The sequence below is a fragment of the Staurois parvus genome, unplaced genomic scaffold (genome assembly GCF_062004578.1).
Source record: "Staurois parvus isolate SC_StPar_1 unplaced genomic scaffold, SC_StPar_1.0 ptg000140l, whole genome shotgun sequence".
NCBI lineage: Eukaryota > Metazoa > Chordata > Amphibia > Anura > Ranidae > Staurois > Staurois parvus.
Window position 1 is genome coordinate 1,010,277 of NW_028317936.1, and position 18,901 is coordinate 1,029,177.

The 18,901-nt window shown below is 42.3% G+C and overlaps 1 protein-coding gene across 1 annotated transcript in view; it reads left to right on the forward strand.

Annotated features, from left to right (window-relative positions):
* Positions 1–16,120, forward strand: part of MORN5 (MORN repeat containing 5) — a 50,028-nt gene extending 33,908 nt beyond the window's left edge. The window contains exon 5 of the mRNA XM_089673537.1: positions 15,885–16,120. Coding sequence (XP_089529663.1) covers positions 15,885–15,994 — 110 coding nt within the window. The 3' untranslated portion in view covers positions 15,995–16,120. The remainder of the gene's footprint in view (positions 1–15,884) is intronic.
* The last annotated feature ends 2,781 nt before the right edge of the window (positions 16,121–18,901 follow it).

Sequence of the window (18,901 nt, forward strand, 5' to 3'; positions counted from 1 at the left end):
ATAGTACTATGGAGGATGAAATACTATATGAGGGATGAATTAATATGGGGGATGAATTAATATGGGGAATGAATTACTATAGGGGGGATGAATTACTATAGGGGGGATAAATTACTATATGGGGGATGAATTACTATGGGGGATGAATTACTATATGGGGGATGAATTACTATGCTTACTATGGGGGAATATTACTATACTTACTATGGATGGCATGGTAGTGGCTGGGCCGGCCAGCAGCTAGTGGGGGGCATAAAAGTTTTGTAAAATAACTCTTTTTATGCTTTTCTACCTTAAATTAATCTAAACATTTAATGTTACAAATTTTAATTTAATTTATATTAATTCACACATACACATCATTCATCTACTCTTGGTCCGGCCCCCGGGTCCAATATATGAACCCATTGCGGCCCTCAAGTCAAAAAGTTTGCCCACCCCTGGTCTAATACATACTAGTGTTTCTTTACTGCACCCACAGATTAGATAGTCTAGACCCAGCCCTGACATTTATACAACGAATGTTTTATGAACCCACCCCCTAGTGTGAATGGGCCCTAACAGTAGGTGAGTTGCAAAGGAGGAGGGGGCCCAAGCAATTTCAGCAAACCATTTTTACATGCTCTTCAGTAAAAGTGATTTAGATTTTTATTTTCCACAATGACCCCTCGGTCTGGCCCCAGCCATAATAGGCAGAACACAACGTCAGATATTTATTAGCCGGTCCCGTACATATGAATGTTAAACAAAGCGCCGATTATCTTTTAAATAGAATTGGATAGGACAGGTACACAGTCTGGCTGCTGGAATTATCCACTAGAGCTGGCAATTGAGGTTAGAATTCCCATTTATAATAAACCCTAAACTGTCGCTGTTTAGGAATAAAGCATTATAAAGCAGTCCAAGTCACCCCATTATCATATTGAAAATTGAACGGTCATTATAAGAATTACATTTGCCAGCTCTAATCAATACTTGGGAAATAATTGCTCCTTAAAAATTGATGCTGTTTGCTTTTCAGGCATAGTTTGTGATTTTTTTTTTGGGGGGGGGGGGAGGTCTTGAAGGCAAGGAGATCAGAGCAGAGACAGCTGCAGTAAGAAACATACATTTGTCATTCAAATTGTTGGCTGAACCACCAGGTAATGTGAAAAGGATAGTCAAGTGGCTGTTAAGTCCATTGCCGCCAATTACCAACAATCAGGGAGGGGCTTGAAGGCTTATTCAGTATAATAAGCCCAGTTTGTCTTGTTTCATGGGTTACCGCTGAAGAGGTTGCAGCTGCACAGATTCGAATAGCCTTGGAACTGCAGCAATTATGCGGCAATCGCTCTCTTTGCGTGGAAACACTATATACAAACAGTAACTGTTTAAGTTCTGGCGTATGTATGGGTTACAGGATAGGCATGCTAGCCAATGCACTGCGGTTGTAATGAATCATTCAGCACGGCGCTTTGTATTTGATATTGCTTCTGTTTTATTGTAATATTATAAAAAATACATGGATTAGCAATAACTTTACGACCGCTGACAGGTTAAGTGAATAACATTGATTATCTCATTACAATGACATCTGAAAATGGGTGGGATATATTAGCTAGCAAGTGAACGTCTTATCCCTGAAGTTGATGTGTTGAAAGCAGAAAAAAATGGGCAGTTTTTGTGTATGGGGCTACGTAGCTGCAGACTGGTCAGGGTGCCCATGGTGATCCGTGTCCACAGCCAAAAGTGCCTAAAATGGACACCTGAGCATCAGAACTGGAACACAATGAAGAAGGTGGCCTAATCTCATGAATCGTGTGGATGGCTGGGAGCGTGTGCGTCACTTATTTGGGGAAGAGATGGCACCAGGATGCAGTATGGGAAGAAGACAAGTCGGCGGAGGCAATATGATGCTTTGGGCAATGTTCTGGTGGGAAGCATTGGATCCTGGGATTCATGTGGCTGCTACTTGACACGTACCACCTACCTAAACATTGTTGGTGACCAAGTGCACCCATTCATGGAAACAGTATTCCCCGATGGCAGTGGTCTCTTTCAGCAGGATAACTCTGCCACCCTGAAAACTATAGTTTGAGGAATGCAACAATGTTTAGCATTTTGGTCTGTAAGGGGGGGGGGGGGGGGAAATCCTCAGGATAGCAAGTGGTTAATTGAACAAGCTGAAGTTAGAAGCTGATTGGTTACCATGCACAGCTGCATCGGATTTTGCACTCTCTAGTTTTAGTAAATCAACTCCAGTGTCTTTTTGGATAAAGCCAGTAACACTTACCAGCCAGTCTGCAAAACAACCAATTTGGCCCTGCGCTAAAAACAGAGGGTTTTGTTTGCACATATTTGCAAATACATGCGTAAGCCACAGTCCTGCGTCAAGGGTCCTCATGTATACTATGGACCTAACTCTAAAATTTCCCAAACCTCCATAGTAGGAGCACATATATCAATGGAAAGGTTAAGGGCAGGTGTGCCTGGAGGAGCCTATCCTTAAAGGCACAGGGATGCACATGATGCCCAGCTATACCAAAATCCCATGTAGTGTCCGGATCCACAGTTCTTCCTGTTCGTATATATATCTATGCATTTAGTGGGGAAACCATTCCTGAAGTTTTTGGGATGAGCACTTTGTCCTTTTAAACCAGTCATCCCCAGGTGCGCATGCACGGCCGCCGGGATCAGATGTCCCGGCACTAGCTCCGCAAATCTCCGGCACTGACAGCAGCCCATAAAAGGGCATAGTGCCGCTTCACCCCTGGGGCCCCCCCCTGCCTCTCTCCGGATCTCGGGCATCTGCTCATATGCCCGGAAAGACGGCGATGAAGAGCCGTGGAGGCTCCCAGCTGCGGCTCCCTGCGGGGACTGGGAGGTCCAAGATGGCGGCCAGATCGGCGCCCGCGGCTCCTGGTGTCTCCTCTGCCTCTCTTATAGCAGCACCTCTCCCTCGGAGGGAGAAGATGGGCTCCTCATCCCACGCTGGTCCAGGGAGAACTGCAGCAGCATCATCAGCTGGGGTGAGTGACTCCCTGCAGCCCCCCCAGTCACCCTCCAGCCCTGTGCCACTAGAGTCCCAGGCTTCTGCCTGTTCATTGAGCCATGACTCCCCTGCATCCTCGCCCTTGAGCAGCGAAATAGCTGCCATTTTTTCAAGCCAGCATAGCGGTCCTGAGCCCGTGGATGATAGCCCAGCTTCCTCGCCAACGATTCCTCCTGACCCGCCTCTATACTCTGGTGATGCGACTTTGATAGCTTGGTTCGCAGATTTGCTGCAACGCGAATTAGACAGAGCTACCTCAAAACTGGCGGCTGATTTAAAGCAGGATTTTCAGGCCTTGGGCCACCGTCTAGACAGTATTGAGGCTAAAGTTGATGCGACAAGCCTAAGTATCTCCCAAAATTCTAACATGATCACCGACTTGCAAGATCGCCTGGAGGAGGCGTATTCTAAAATTGATGACCTGGAGAATCGGGCCAGGCAATACAATTTTCGCATTCGAGGTCTTCCTGAGTCGGTTAAGGAGCTTACTAGCTGCGCACACACCCTCATGCGGTCTGCTATGCCTGCTATTGATGACCTTCACCTTGAGATTGATCGCATTCACCGGGCACTGATCCCCCCCCGGCAAGGGGGGCCTCCTAGAGATATCATCGTCAAGCCTCATTTTTTCCAGGTTAAGGAAGCGGTTATGCGGTTTGGCAGGGAGAATCCGGATATAGAGCTTGCAGGGCACAAGGTACAAATCTTTGCTGATGTCTCATCGGCCACTATCCAGAGACGGCGATCCCTCAAGCCACTTCTCTCTCACTTGGTTCAAAAGGGCATTAAATATCGTTGGGCCTACCCTTTTCCTCTACAGTTCACTCTTAATGGAAAGTCCTATGGGTTTGCTACATTCCAGGATGGCGAGGAGTTGCTGCTTCAGCTGGGTATTATATCTCGCAGTCCGACGTCCCATTCTCCTACGGGATCGGCTCCTCGACCTCCGGTGCTCCAGCCATTGTGGACTACTCCATCATCTAAGAAGAAGGGGTCCCGGAATCCGCCTGGGAGGATTTCTTGAACTTTTATGTTCTTTTGGGGACTTTTCGCTGGGATATGTTCGTTGATGGCAGCCTTTCTGGGGCTCTTAGGAGCGTTGGCCGCTGTTGCTGTATTGGTGCGGGGGGATGGGCTGGGGGTGGGACTTGGGGTGTTAATTACATCTGTTTGCTGAATACCATTTTAAGTGGTTTTAATTGCTTTGTTTTTATGTTCAATGCGCTGTGCGTTTGATTTATTGCTGATGGGTTGTAATTGCGGTTGGTGCTGGAGAGTGTCTTTGCACTCTCCCTGATTGGAAGACTCTTCCCCGGGAATGTTTCTCTGGGCAGACCTATTCCACCACAAGGCTATTGCTCTGTATTTCCTGGTACATTGTTTCATTCATTTAATAGTACTGTTTTGTGTACCGCGGTCACTTGGCATTTGGACTTTTGTGTTCCGAATGTTCTCTTTTCTTCTTTCTTTTTTTTTTCCGATTTCTTTCTCTTTGTTTTTTTCTGATTTTTTGGGGGGTCAGCTGGTGACATTTAGGGACTTCTAGGGATCTTCATACTTTTAAGGAACGAGGGGTCTTTATTATGCTTAGTTCCATAATTATTTATCATGTTTTCCGTACGGTCCACTAGCGGAGAAATTCGCTTCCTCTCTCACAATGTTCAGGGGTTCAATTCCCCATCCAAACGCATACAGGCTTTTAGCTCATACCACTCCCTTGGGCGGATATAGTTGCCTTACAGGAGACTCATTTTCCCCCCTCCTTCTCTCCACGTTATATTCATAAAAATTACCCTCTCTGCTTTTTTGCTAATGCTACAGAGAAAAAGCGGGGGGTGGCCCTATGCTTTTCTCGCCGAGTGTCCTTTGTTGAATCTAAAATTATCCGGGACAAGGAGGGGCGATATCTTTTGGTGAAAGGCCACTTGGGAGGAAACCTTATCACTTTTATAATTTATTATACCCCCAATGCCAATCAGGTTGAATTTTTCCAATCTTTGCTAAGCACTCTGGTCGGAGAATTTGAGGGTGACGTTATTCTAGCTGGTGACTCTAATTTAGCATTGGACCAGACTCTGGATCGTTCCCAAACCGCCACGCTTCAGCCTCCTTCTAGACGGAGCCGTAAATTGACTCAACTTTTATATCGATATGATTTTATTGATGCATGGAGGGAGGCTAATCCTACTTCTCGAGACTACTCCCTCTACTCCAGGGCTCATAATAGTTATTCTCGCATTGACCATATTTTTCTTCATACATATTCACTCCCCAAACTTGTCACTGCTAAAATCTTTTCCACGCCCTGGTCTGACCACGACCCAGTTTCTATCACCTTGTCGTCCGAGACTCTTGGCTTTTCATTGGCGTCTTAATGACTCTATTTTGGGTAATCCCTCTCATTGTCGGGAAATTTCCTCACACCTACAAATGTTTTTTGATTTTAATAAAGCAGAGGACACAAACCCGGCGATTAATTGGGCAGCTCATAAGGCCTCAGTCAGGGGATATATTATTCAACTCTCTTCTCGTTTAAAAAAAGCCCGAAATGACCTACTTGCTACTAAAACTCAGTTGTATACTGACCTGGTTGCTCAACATAAGCAACATCCCAGTTCTGATTTGTTACTTAAACTTGACCAGGCCCGACTGGAACTTAACTTATGTCTTACTACCACTGCGGATAAACAACTTTGTTGGTCTAATCATAAATTCTTTACTTGGAGGGACAGGCCTGGCACCCTGTTGGCACGCAAGCTGACTCCTAGACATTCCCAGACGGCCCTCCCCAAGCTCAGACTGGACAACAGTTCGTTATCCCAGGACCCGGGTAAGATCCTCCACAAATTCCAGTCTTTTTACTCTCAGCTTTATAGTTCGCCCACGGGGGGTTGTTCTTCTTCCTCTCTGGAGGCTTTTTTGGAGTCTATCTCATTTCCCCCCCTCCGGGAGGCACATAGGGAGCTAATGGAACAACCTATTTCCGGTGAAGAAGTTGGGAATGCGGTGAAATCCCTGGCCTCTCATAAGGCCCCTGGACCGGATGGTCTTCCCAATACTTACTATAAAGCTTTCCCGGACATTCTGATACCCCATATGGCCCTGTACTTTAATTATTTGCGGGAGGGGGGAGTGGTTCTCCCAGAGGAAAATAAGGCATTCATTAGTGTCATTCCCAAGCCTTTCAAGGATGCCGCTGTGGTCTCCAATTACCGGCCTATTTCTTTAATTAATTGTGATTTAAAGATTCTTACTAAAATTCTGGCCCTACGGCTCCATAACGTCTTGGCTTTATACATTCATGATGACCAATCTGGATTCATAAGTGGTCAACAAATATCGGACCAAATTAGGCAGACTATAGCTTTGCTGTCAGCTGTGCAGTCCAATTGGGATGGATCGTCGCAAAGGGAAATTTTACTACTGTCACTGGATATTCAGAAGGCATTCGACAGTCTGTCCTGGGACTATTTGTTTAGAACGTTGGACAGGTTTGAGTTTGGCCCTTATTTTACGACGCTGTTGCGGGCCCTCTATTCTACCCCGTCTGCTCAAGTTTCCATTCGTGGACATAAATCAGTCCCTTTTTCGATAGAGCGAGGAACTAGACAGGGATGTCCTCTTTCTCCGTTGCTCTTTGCGTTGGCGATGGAACCTCTTGCGTTTGCTATTCGCGCTGATTCCTCTATATCGGGTGTTACCTGTGGTCAAAGGGTTCATAAATGCGCCCTATTTGCCGACGATGTTCTTATGTACTTATCTGATCCCCGAACGTCTCTACCTGGTTTCTTCCATCTGTTTCATCGTTTTCTGAGGTCTCTGGTCTTACGCTCAACTCATCTAAAACTGTTGCTTTAAATATCTCGTTACCCGATTCAGAGGTTCGCTACTGCCGGGAAAACTTTGATTTTCAGTGGGCCCCTGGCTCTCTCCCCTATCTGGGGATTCTCCTTACAAAATCTTTCTCGACGCTATACCAGGCCAACTATCTCCCGCTTTTCCAACGACTTAAAAATGACTTACTAGCCTGGCAGGATCTTTCACTTTCCTGGTTCGGTAGAATTAATTCTATTAAAATGACCTTCCTACCTAGATTATTATACTATTTCAGGACGTTACCAATTCTGATTCCCAAACGAGAACTAGTCTTACTACAGGCTGCAGTCTCCAGATTTGTATGGAGGGGAAAGCGCCCTAGGCTGAACAAATCTACCTTATTTTCTTTGAAGAGGCGTGGTGGTTTGGGACTCCCTAATCTTTTCGCATACTTTCAGGCGGCCCAAATAGCACAACTATCTTGTACTACGGCCAGGGGATATGTCCCCCAATGGGTTGGGATTGAGGCTCTTTCGTGCCGTCCATATGCTATTGGTACTTTCATGTGGCTTCCCAATAGATTGCTCCCTCCTATTTTGTGTCCTACTCTATCCTATTCATTGTCAGTGTGGGATAGATGGCGAGCTCGTAAACCTTTCTTCTCTCCGCATACCCCGTTGGCTCCGGTGTTTGGTAATCCTGAGTTTGCCCCGGGTTTGTCTTTTGTGAGGTTCCAATGGTGGATTAATAAGGGGTTGCTACGTATTGGTGATTATTTGGATGGGGTTCGCCCTCGGTCTCTTCATTATTTTGTGAATTTTTGTGGGATGCCTCGTGGAGAGATATTTCATTACCATCAAATTCGCTCTTTTATTGATAGCAAACTTAGACTTCTCACAGAACCTTGTGCGCTTACTTCCCTCAAGGTCTCCTGTGGGGCAAGTGGGATGATGCGAGGTCGCTTGTCCATTGTTTATGCTTTGTTGGTTGATCTCCTAACTAAATTATCTTACATGATTCTATGGGAACGGGATTTAAATAGTTCGTTGGATTTGGATACCTGGCGGACTGCGGCCCATGCCCTATCGAAGATTTCGATTAACACTGATCTTGTTGAATCTAATTACAAAACGCTACTTCGGTGGTATTTGGTTCCTGCTCGCCTAGCCATAATGTATCCTTCCGTTTCATCTGGCTGTTTCCGACGCTGTGGTCAAGAGGGTACCATGTTCCACGTCTGGTGGAAATGTCCAGTCGTGAGTAGGTTCTGGATCCGCATATTTAATTTTCTTTACTCAGTGACAGGAATTAATATCCGTAGATCGCCGGAAGTGGCCTTGTTTAATATACTACCCTCTGATGTTCTCAAAAAATCGATTAAATTTATTTTATATATCATTTTGGCGGCTCGCATTACCATAGCTAGGAGTTGGAAGCAATCCTTGATCCCGCTGGATAGGGTGAAACAAAAACTCAACTGGATAATGGTTAATGATAAACTGACGAGTATCGTCTCTGATGATGTGTCCAGATTTGAGAGGACTTGGGATGCTTGGATTATTTATATTACTGTATCGTGAGTGTCTGGCAGCTGACCCCCCCCTCTTATATTTTTTTTCTTTTTTCTTTTTCTTTCAATTAAGAGTACTTTCCTTTTCGTCTTTCTCTTCTTCTCTTTTTCTACTATTTGTTGAAACACCTTTTTTTCTCTCAGTTATTTTTGGTCCACTTTGACTTAATTTTTGTTTATTGATTTATGAAACCTGTATGTTTTGATGGCAACGACATTTTTTATGTGAATTGTAATGCTATTGTCTGCTAATTTTTTTTTATTTACCTACCAGTGTTATGCTTATGATTCTGAATCTTGTTCCACCTTGTGGGTGGGCCCTTTCTTTTTCTCTTTTATTGTTTGCCATCTTGTTTTACGTTTTACTATGTTTGTTTCTCAATAAAAATATTGAAATAAAAAACCAGTCATCCCTTATATTTATTTTTCTTACTATATATTAGTGAAAAGAAATTGCCCAAACTGGGCCATGTAAAGTGCTGACAAAGGATCCCAAACTTTCCTTACTAAATCCAATACCTGAACTGGACAGAACACCAAAACAAAAAACATAGACTGGATCAACCTCAAAATTTATAGAAGAGGGGTCCTATGAGGTAGCAATGAGGACGGAGTCTACCCATTCCTATGCTGCCATGGAGTTAGTCAGGGAATACAGTTTTGATTGAGGCTGGTCTTCAAAGGCAATGTAGAATAGAAAGAGTGCGATAGTCTGGGTGCAGTGTAAACCCCTTCCTGGATTTACATCATACTTTGTCCTACTGAAACACCTCCTGGTATGTGTGTCATGGACATCCCAGGGGCAGCAGATGGCTGATCTACACCATCCTCATCTAGACAAAGAATCAGGAAGTGCTGGCCTGCACAGAGAATAAAAGATATTTACCATGAAACAATATTCTGCAAATATGTAAGAAGGAGGGAGCAGGAAGCAGACAAGAGAAAGTTCATTTCATGGGTTAAGGTCTGCTTTAAAAGAGAAATATGGCTTTTAAAAAAAATTAACAATCATACTGACCTAGATGGCTGCAGCACAAATCTCAGCTGCATCTGTCCCTCTCTGCATCTAAGACTGAGAACTGAGTGATCAAAGACCACTGATCACTCAGTTCTGGGTCTTCAGTGATTGTCAGTCACTGGCTCTCTGCTCTGCCCCTCCAGCGCTAACTGGAGCACTGGGCTGTGGAAGGAGTGGGGCTTGCTGAGAAGCATCAGGGTGGATCCCGGCTTTAAAGTCACAATATTTGCATCCAAGGCCCATACCAACGGGGCATAATTTCTGCTACGTATAAATTGCTTTTAGTTGCCCTTTTTCTATTTATATGCGTAAATGGTTCTATTTCCTTCAATGCGATATTGGTTAGGATCAATGGAATAGAATTTGGGAGGCCGCTTCTAAATCTTCTATGTGTGTATTATATAAAGAAAATCCTTCTAAGATTCTAATGTTTTGGTATAGGACCCCTGAGGTTCTCCATGCACGTAACCCGAATGTTTCTTCTGTTTGCTGGCGTTGTGGGATGGAAACTGGCACTCTTTTTCACATTTTTTGAGGTTGCCGGTCCATTGTGCCCTTTTGGAGGGAGGTGCTTACCCTATTGCAGTTACTTTTGTGGTCTCCTGTGTCTTTTGAGCCCATTTACTTTCTGTTGGGTCTACCTTTTTTGGGTCTCTCTAAATATGCACGGACACTTTCCACCCACATTTTGACGGCGGCCAGGAGAACCATTCCGATGCATTGGCTCTCTTCTGTGTGTAGTGTATAAAGAAAATACTTATAAGATCCTGATGTTTTGGTATAGGACACTTGAGGTTCTCCATTGTGCCCTTTTGGAGGGAGGTCCTTACCCTATTGCAGTTACTTTTGTGGTCTCCTGTCCCTTTTGAGCCCATTTTCTTTCTGTTGGGTCTACCTTTTTTGGGTCTCTCTAAATATGCACGGACACTTTCCACCCACATTTTGACGGCAGCCAAGAGATCCAGTCCCATGCATTGGCTCTCTTCTATGTGTGTAGTGTATAAAGAAAATACTTATAGGATCCTGATATTTTGGTATAGGACTCCTGAGGTTCTCCATGCTCGTAACCCGAATGTTTCTTCTGTTTGCTGGCATTGTGGGACGGAAACTGGTACTCTTTTCCACATTTTTTGGGGTTGCCGGTCCATTGCACCCTTTTGGAGGGAGGTCCTTACCCTATTGCAGTTACTTTTGTGGGCTCCTGTCACTTTTGAGCCCATTTACTTTCTGTTGCGTCTACCTTTTTTGGGTCTCTCTAAATGTGCGCAGAAACTTTTCACCCACATTTTGACGGCACCCAGGAGAACCATTCCCATGCATTGGCTCTTTTACTGGAACTGATGAAGGTCATAGCAGAAATTAGAAAGTTAGAATACCTAACTGCTTTACACGCTGCTACTGTCCCTGCGTTTGAGGCAGTTTGGGACCCATGGGACACCTATAACCCTATAACACTGATTTGTCTGCTCAGATTGTTTGTGATTGATCTCCATTTTGCCATTTTACTGTTTTGTATTGACATTTTATGTATTTATGTACCTCTCATCAATGAGCTTGTTTTTCGGCCTTCACTCCCTCTCTTATTTTATTTTACATTTATTTTTGCGACTGCTTGTTGTAATATGATTGAAAAGCAATAAAAAGTTAATTACAAAAAAAAGTCACGCTCTTTCCTGAGCCTAGACTAGCTGAGCGACATCAGCTTTAGCCCGCTATCGGCTCAAAACGGGTCACAGGAGTGCAGAACAAAGCGCAATCCTGTGATCCACACGGGAAGTACACCCAACATAGCTTTGGCTATACTTCTTCTTTATTAACAATATACTAAAAAGAAATTTCTTCCGTTGCACTCCTTACAAAACACTGAGTCCCATATATACAGATAAAATAAAGTCTGCTGTGCTCTGAAGGATAAAGTAATTATATTCAGATAATGTACAAATAAACATCACACTTTTTTTTAAAAATACAATAAAATTGCAATCTACAGTCTGAAATGTGATTCCACTGCAAACACAGATATGAATCCCAGATGTTCGCTATAAACTTTCCAGATACGCTATCTTGACAGGCGTAAAAAATAAGCATTCATGCAATAAATAATCCTTTTAATTTGAAACTGTCAATGTGGTATTGAATCAGGCTGCATGAGCAACAACAGCCACTGTGTTCCTCCAACTGCAAAACTTGTGTATGCCAGAAAGGTAATTCATAGGTTCCTTAAATTTGCCACATCTCATATGGAAGAAAAATATATTTGAAATACTACATATTTCAAATATTCAGTATATTTATATATATATATATATATATATATATATATATATATATATACACTGCATGTTGAAATGCATTTTTATTACAAAACATCTGAAAAATATTTTTAAAAATACATTTCAAACATACTGTATGTCTTTAAAAATACAAATCTACATTTCTGGAATGCATATAGAAATATATGTAAAAATATATGTTAAAGTCACTTTTTTTTTATATGTTAAAAAAAAATCTGAAGAATATATTTAAAAAATATATATTTTTAAAAATATATATCTTTTTTTTAATATATTCTTCAGATTTTTTTTAACATATAAAAAAGTAATTTTAACATCTATGTTTACATATATTCGTAAATGCATTCCAAAAATGTAGATTTGTATTTTTAAAGACATACAGTGTATTTGAAATGTATTTCATATATTTTGTAATAAAAACGCATTTCAACATGCAGTATGTATATATATATATATATATTTATTTAAATATATTTTGAAATATATTGAATATGGCCAAAATTGTAGTATTTCAAATATATGGCAATATATTTGGGAAGAATATTTTAAAAATATATTTCAAATATATTTTTCTTCCATGTGGGATAGAATACACATATCCGTGGACTCTGTGTAATAACCACTGTTCATATAATAGCAGAAATCCTTCATAGCTTTATCCGTGTATATGGGGCTCAATATATGTGCAGGAGGTCAATAGAAGAATTTATTTTTGCTATAATTTTATTAAAGTGGAACTGTAATTTTACAAAATGTGAACAGGCAGGTTTTTAATGTTTTGTGTAGCACCCCTCTAGTTAGGTTGCTAGTTAGGCTAGGTAGATGTAATTCTTTAGCTCTAATGTAATCAGTTGAGCAGTTTGTGATTATTTTGGGCTGTTCTGTGTCTCACTGGTTTTAGGTTTGACTGCTTCCCTCTGCCTTCTAGAGGGTTCTGGAATGTACTGAGCTGGGAGAGTGAAATAGGCTGCCTGAATATTCATGTGGTCCCAGCCAATCCCTGGAAGAGACTACCCAGTAGGGGGCTAGGAGGGAGAAAAAATAGTTTGAGGCCTGAAGCAGAGGGGCTCTTGTCCAGGAGGAGAAGATCCCAGCCTAAAGGACTGCCGCCCTTCTGGGCAGTCCAACTGTGCCTCTTCATTTGCTCATCAGAGTCCCATCTGTGCCAGCTGGGGGGGCCTATTCTACTGAACTTTGCTGGAGCACATCAAGGGATTTCCTTTTGGGGATCTGGTCTGAAGAGTTTACAGGAGAAATGTCTGGCTGATATTGGAGGCATCCAACTATCCAAGCACATTTGTGAGTTCAGACCGCTGTGTGAGATCTCAGTGACTGTGTGCTGCTGCTATCCTTCTTACATCAGTGTCAGCCTGTGCCTATAAAGTGGATATTTCTTATTGATGTCCCAGCATGTTTAGCCTATGTGTCCATGCACACATAGACTGTAATCAACGTTTTTTGGCAGGGTGGTTTTTTGGCTGAAAAAAACCCCAGGACTAGTGGGTTTCTAGAGGTGTTTTTTAGCTGTAAAAACGCTCTAGCGCTGAAAAACGCAGCAAAACATGGTAAAACACTGCAAACCAGCAGTTTTGGACTTTCTGTGACCCCAAACAAATTTTTTTTGGGGAAAAAAAATGCTAAAAAACACAAACACGGGAAACGCCACTAAACGTGGCAAGAAGCTAGGACCCAATCAGTAGGCCCTGTAGGGGGTGAGCCCTAGATTTGTAAAGTTTTTTACCTGCTTGTCCTATCTTTCCTGTCAGTGCTGAGATAAATGAACTCCCGTTCATGCATGGGAGTGACATCAATCTCGGCCTGGCCAATGAAAGTGTTTGAACGATTGGTTCCCAGAAGAAGACCACCTGAAGATGTCAGAGGCAGGTGAGGGAGTGGAACTCCACAACACCGCAGCGCTGAAGTAGATGGGATCATAGTTCTGCTTTAACAACTTCATTTTCACTATATATCGCTGGGACCCCGTAATATTTTGTGTATGTATCTTTTTGCTCAGTTGCTGTTAATATTTTTTAATAAATGCTCATTTAATATTTTGCAACTGTGCTGTATGTGGTACCTTGTAATTAATTAACCCTCTATCTAAAATGCTTAAAAATAACTTCATCCACTAAAGCTGACTTAAAATGGTTCTGCTTTCCCTTTAAAATAGAATTCCACCTTCATATTCTATATCTAGATCTTGATCAGCCTTTTTCATCTGAGCCCCTCTGCTTCAGGCCTCAAACTATTTATTCTCCCTCCCAGCCCCCTACTGGGCAGTGTCTTCCAGGCATTGGCTTGGACCACATGGATATTCAGGCAGCCTATTTGACTTTCACAGCTCCACAGCTCCAGGGTTCCTCCAGAGGTTTCTTGTGGTTCCTTGGGCAACTAGCAGTTTCTGCCTCTCAGATAAGTAACCACTGACATCCATTAACGTTTTAGCTCACTGTAAGAGGGGGAATCATTCCCAAAGTGTAGAAGTACCCCACCCCCCAAATGGGCCGCTGGTTGATAATTGTCAAAAGCACAGTCATTGCACACTCAACAGCATAGATGATGATGATGACTGGAGTTCTCCCTTTGCTAGTTCAGAGGCTGTCAGCACACTCAGTTCAGGCACACTGACACCAGGAGCAGTCTAGGGGATGTCTTTTTGTAATTTTTAAATAACTTGGAGAGGGTGTAGGGTAGTATGGGAAAATCCAGAACCAGTAACAAGAGGGCAAACTTCTGTATGTTGCAAACATCAGGAACAGATCTTCTGCTAGCTACAGAGTACAGTCCTCCTATGAGAGATTAGGTAAGGCCAGATGTATGAACCCCTCAGGAGAGGAACTACGTGGTCAAAGTTCAGAGGATGGCGCTCCCACGAGAGACTGGGTCCCAGTTCAGAGGATGGCTCTCCCATGAGAGACTGGGGAGGCGAGAAGTATGTACCCCTTAGGAGAGGAACTACTTGGCTCCAGTTAAGGATACGGTTCTCTCAGAAGAGACTAGGGGGGGCCAGAAGTGTGTAGAGGAGTATGAAGAGTCGGATACTCGAGAACCAGTAACAGTAGGAAGAGGACACACTTCTCTATATTGTAGACTTTGGAATTAGATCATCTGCTAAATTCAGAGTACAGTCCTCCCATAAAAGATTAGGGGAGACCAGAGGTATGAACACCTCAGGATGGAACTGCTTGACCATAGTTCAAAGTATGGTTCTTCACGCGCGACTAGGGGAGGCCAGAGGTATAAACCCCTCAGGAAAGGAACTACTTTGACCTAATTCAGAGTACAACATGCCCACGAGAGACTAAGGGAGGCCAGAGATATGATCCCTTCAGGAGAGAAACTACTTGACCCAGATAGCCCAATAGTACACTCACCAGGATCTTGTAGTAGAGTAGTACTCACAAGGCCAGGGGAGCAGCTGTGCCCATTCAGCTTCCTCCAGGTGTCTTCCAGTGAGGCTGCATTGACTGGATCCTTAGATGAAGTCTTGGAATGTCTGAGAAGCTTTAAGGTGTACGCCTCCTGGCAATACCACAACCAGGACCTCAATTAACATCATCTTGAGTCAGAAGAACAGCTTGAGGAGGGGGTAGCCACCACCCACCCAGACAGATGGAAGTCACTGCTGTTCTGAAGTTCAGACTATTTACAGTATGTGCTCCCCAGCACCTTCTGGGCCCACCTCCCCAGAGATTGGATGCAGTACCATAAATATTCATGCTGTCCATTTGCCTTGGTCCACTCCCTATGTCCCAGAACTCTCTAGAGGGCGGGGGGAGGGCAATCAAACCTGCAGCCTGTGAAATCCAGAACAGCCAAAAGAAATCAACAACTGCTCCACTGATTACAGGGGAGCTAAAAAGAACTAAATTTACCTATCATCATAGAAACCTAACTAGGAGGGTGCCACAAATACAAGCATCATTCTTACTAGGACCATCACATTTAAGCTTTTGTAAGCTGTAGATAAAATATTTTCATGCATCAAGAAAGTTAAATAACAAAGGTTCCTCCATGTTCAAAAATTTGAGAAAGGCCAATCTAGTTCATTCTTAGTGATATTTCCAGGTACATTTTTGAATGTTTTGATGCCTTTTATACCCTAATTTCCTGCCTGCACTGGTATTTTTAGAACAAAACTCTTTCTTTTTACAGATGATGATGAACATGAATGGATAATCCGGACCTGTCGAAAGGGATGGGATGAAATTACAGGATACAAACCTAAACATGATCCAACAACTACCTCAATATCATCTCAGTAGCTATTATAAGCAATGTTCATAAACATATAAACCGATCTTCTGAATTATGAAGGTCAAAAATACCACCAAATGTATGTTTTCTCTAGTGTACACTGATGTGTCATTAAATATGCCATTTTCATACAACTCTTGAAGTGTATCAAGTGTATTGAATACACCTGTATTGTGTATTAGGTATTGTGCACCTCATCAATAGAACATACAATGTGGCTTGGGCATTGATAAAAGTGATACCTTGCATTGCTGATCACTGGGGAAGTGCCTCCTTTCATTTGACATCAGTGAAAAACTGACCCTTACATTAGTGGTTAGTGCAATGATCATTTTCTGGTCAGTGGAGAAAGGTCCTCTAAGTTGAAGGTCAGCTGGAGAGGTGTCCTTTTGGATGGGTGGTCAGTGGAAGAAGGACCCTTTTACCTTGGTGGTCAGTGGAAAGAATGCCTCCCTTACAGACAGCTAAAAATATAACTAGTGTCAGCAGTTACTTACCTTGATATCAAGTGAAAGGCTTCACTGGTCCCACATGCTATCTCTGAGAAGAGATGTTGGTGGTGGAACTATTCAGGCACAGTCAGATGGAAGATCAATCTGGTCTGTTCAATATACTATTAAAATAATTTTGTTACAAGTGCTATAAAATACTTGTTGATCTTGCCTGAAATCTTGTGAACTAATAACTTGCCTGTGTGCTGACTGGTATCAGTTATATTTTTCTCAGCTATCTCTATAGAGTACAGAACCCTCTCCCCATGTTATGAAGAAGAAAAGTTGGGGATGTGTTTTGTAACCTTGTCCTGGGTGGAGAACACAACAACTGCTCTTCCATAGACACAGAGCATCCATTCTCAACCAGGGTTCCATAGCCTGTCCTAGGGTTCCTCCAGAGGTTGCCAGGGGTTCCTTGAGCTGGAACTGATCAACCTTCATTTGCTCATGCCTGTAAAGTTCTAGGACATTGCAAACAGTGGACTGACCATATTACCAGGGTCCTATTTTTTGTGGTTTGGGTTTTCTTTCTACCCTCTGGAATATGTGATAGTCTTTGCTTGAGTTCCCTTTATCACATATAGTTACATAGTTAGTCTGGATGAAAAAAGACAAAAGTCCATCCAGTTCAACCTTTAAAAAAAAAAAAAAAAAGTTATAATCCTTTACCCACAGTTTATCCAGAGTAAGGCAAAAAAAACCCCAGCAAAGCATGATGCAATTTGCTCCTGCAGGGGAAAAAATTCCTTCCTGATCCCCCAAGAGGCAATCCGATATTCCCTGGATCAACTTTACCTATAAATGTTACTATCCAGTTTTATTCTGTGAATCCAAGAAATAATCCAGGACTTTTTAAAGCAATCCACTGAGCTGGTCAGAACCAACTCTTGAGGGAGTCTATTCCACATTTTCACAGTTCTTACTGTGAAGAAACCTTTCCGAGTTTGGAGATTGCCCTCTGTGATGACCTTGGGGTGAATAACTCCACACCGAGTTCACTATATGAACCACTGATGTATTTATACATGGTGATCATATCCCCCCCCCTTATGTATTATACATGGTGATCATATCCCCCCTTATGTATTATACATGGAGATCATATCCCCCCTTATTTATTATACATGGAGATCATATCCCCCCTTATGTATTATACATGATGATCATATCCCCCTTATGTATTATACATGAAGATCATATCCCCCCTTATGTATTATACATGGAGATCATATCCCCCCTTATTTATTATACATGGAGATCATATCCCCCCTTATGTATTATACATGGTGATCATATCCCCCTTATGTATTATACATGGAGATCATATCCCCCCTTATGTATTATACATGGAGATCATATCCCCCCTTATGTATTATACATGGAGATCATATCCCCCTTATGTATTATACATGGAGATCATATCCCCCCTTATGTATTATACATGGAGATCATATCCCCCCTTATGTATTATACATGGAGATGATATCCCCCCTTATGTATTATACATGGAGATCATATCCCCCTTATGTATTATACATGGAGATCATATCCCCCTTATGTATTATACATGGAGATCATATCCCACCTTATGTATTATACATGGAGATCATATCCCCCCTTATGTATTATACATGGTGATCATATCCCCCCTTATGTATTATACATGCAGATCATATCCCCCCCCCTTATGTATTTATACATGTTGATCATATCCCCCCTTATGTATTATACATGTAGATCATATCCCCCTAATCTATTATACATGTTGATCATATCCCCCCTTATGTATTATACATGTTGATCATATCCCCCTTATGTATTATACAAGGAGATCATATCCCCCCTTATGTATTATACATGGAGATCATATCCCCTCTTATGTATTATACATGGAGATCATATCCCCCCTTATGTATTATACATGGAGATCATATCCCCCCTTATGTATTATTCATGGTGATCATATCCCCCCTTATGTATTATACATGGAGATCATATCCCCCCTTATGTATTATACATGGTGATCATATCCCCCTTAATCTCCTCTTCTCAAGAGAGAATAAATTCATTTCCTCTAATCTTTCCTCATAGCTGAGCTCCTCCATGCCTCGTATCAGTTTAGTTGCCCTTCTCTGTACTTTCTCCAGTTCCTCAATGTTCTTTTTGTGAATTGGTGCCCAAAACTGAACTGCATATTCCAGATGAGGTATTACTAATGATTTGTATCGGGGGGAAATTATATCTCTCTCTCTGGAGTCTATACCTTTTGTAATACAAGAGAGGATATCACCATAAGGGTAAATCCATTCCCAAGTGCTATATTGACCCATTGAACAATTAATGGATGCCTGGCTTGGGATCAAATGGACCTAAACGAGCGCCTGCTTTGGAATCAAGTGTATTTATACTTTAACTCTTTAA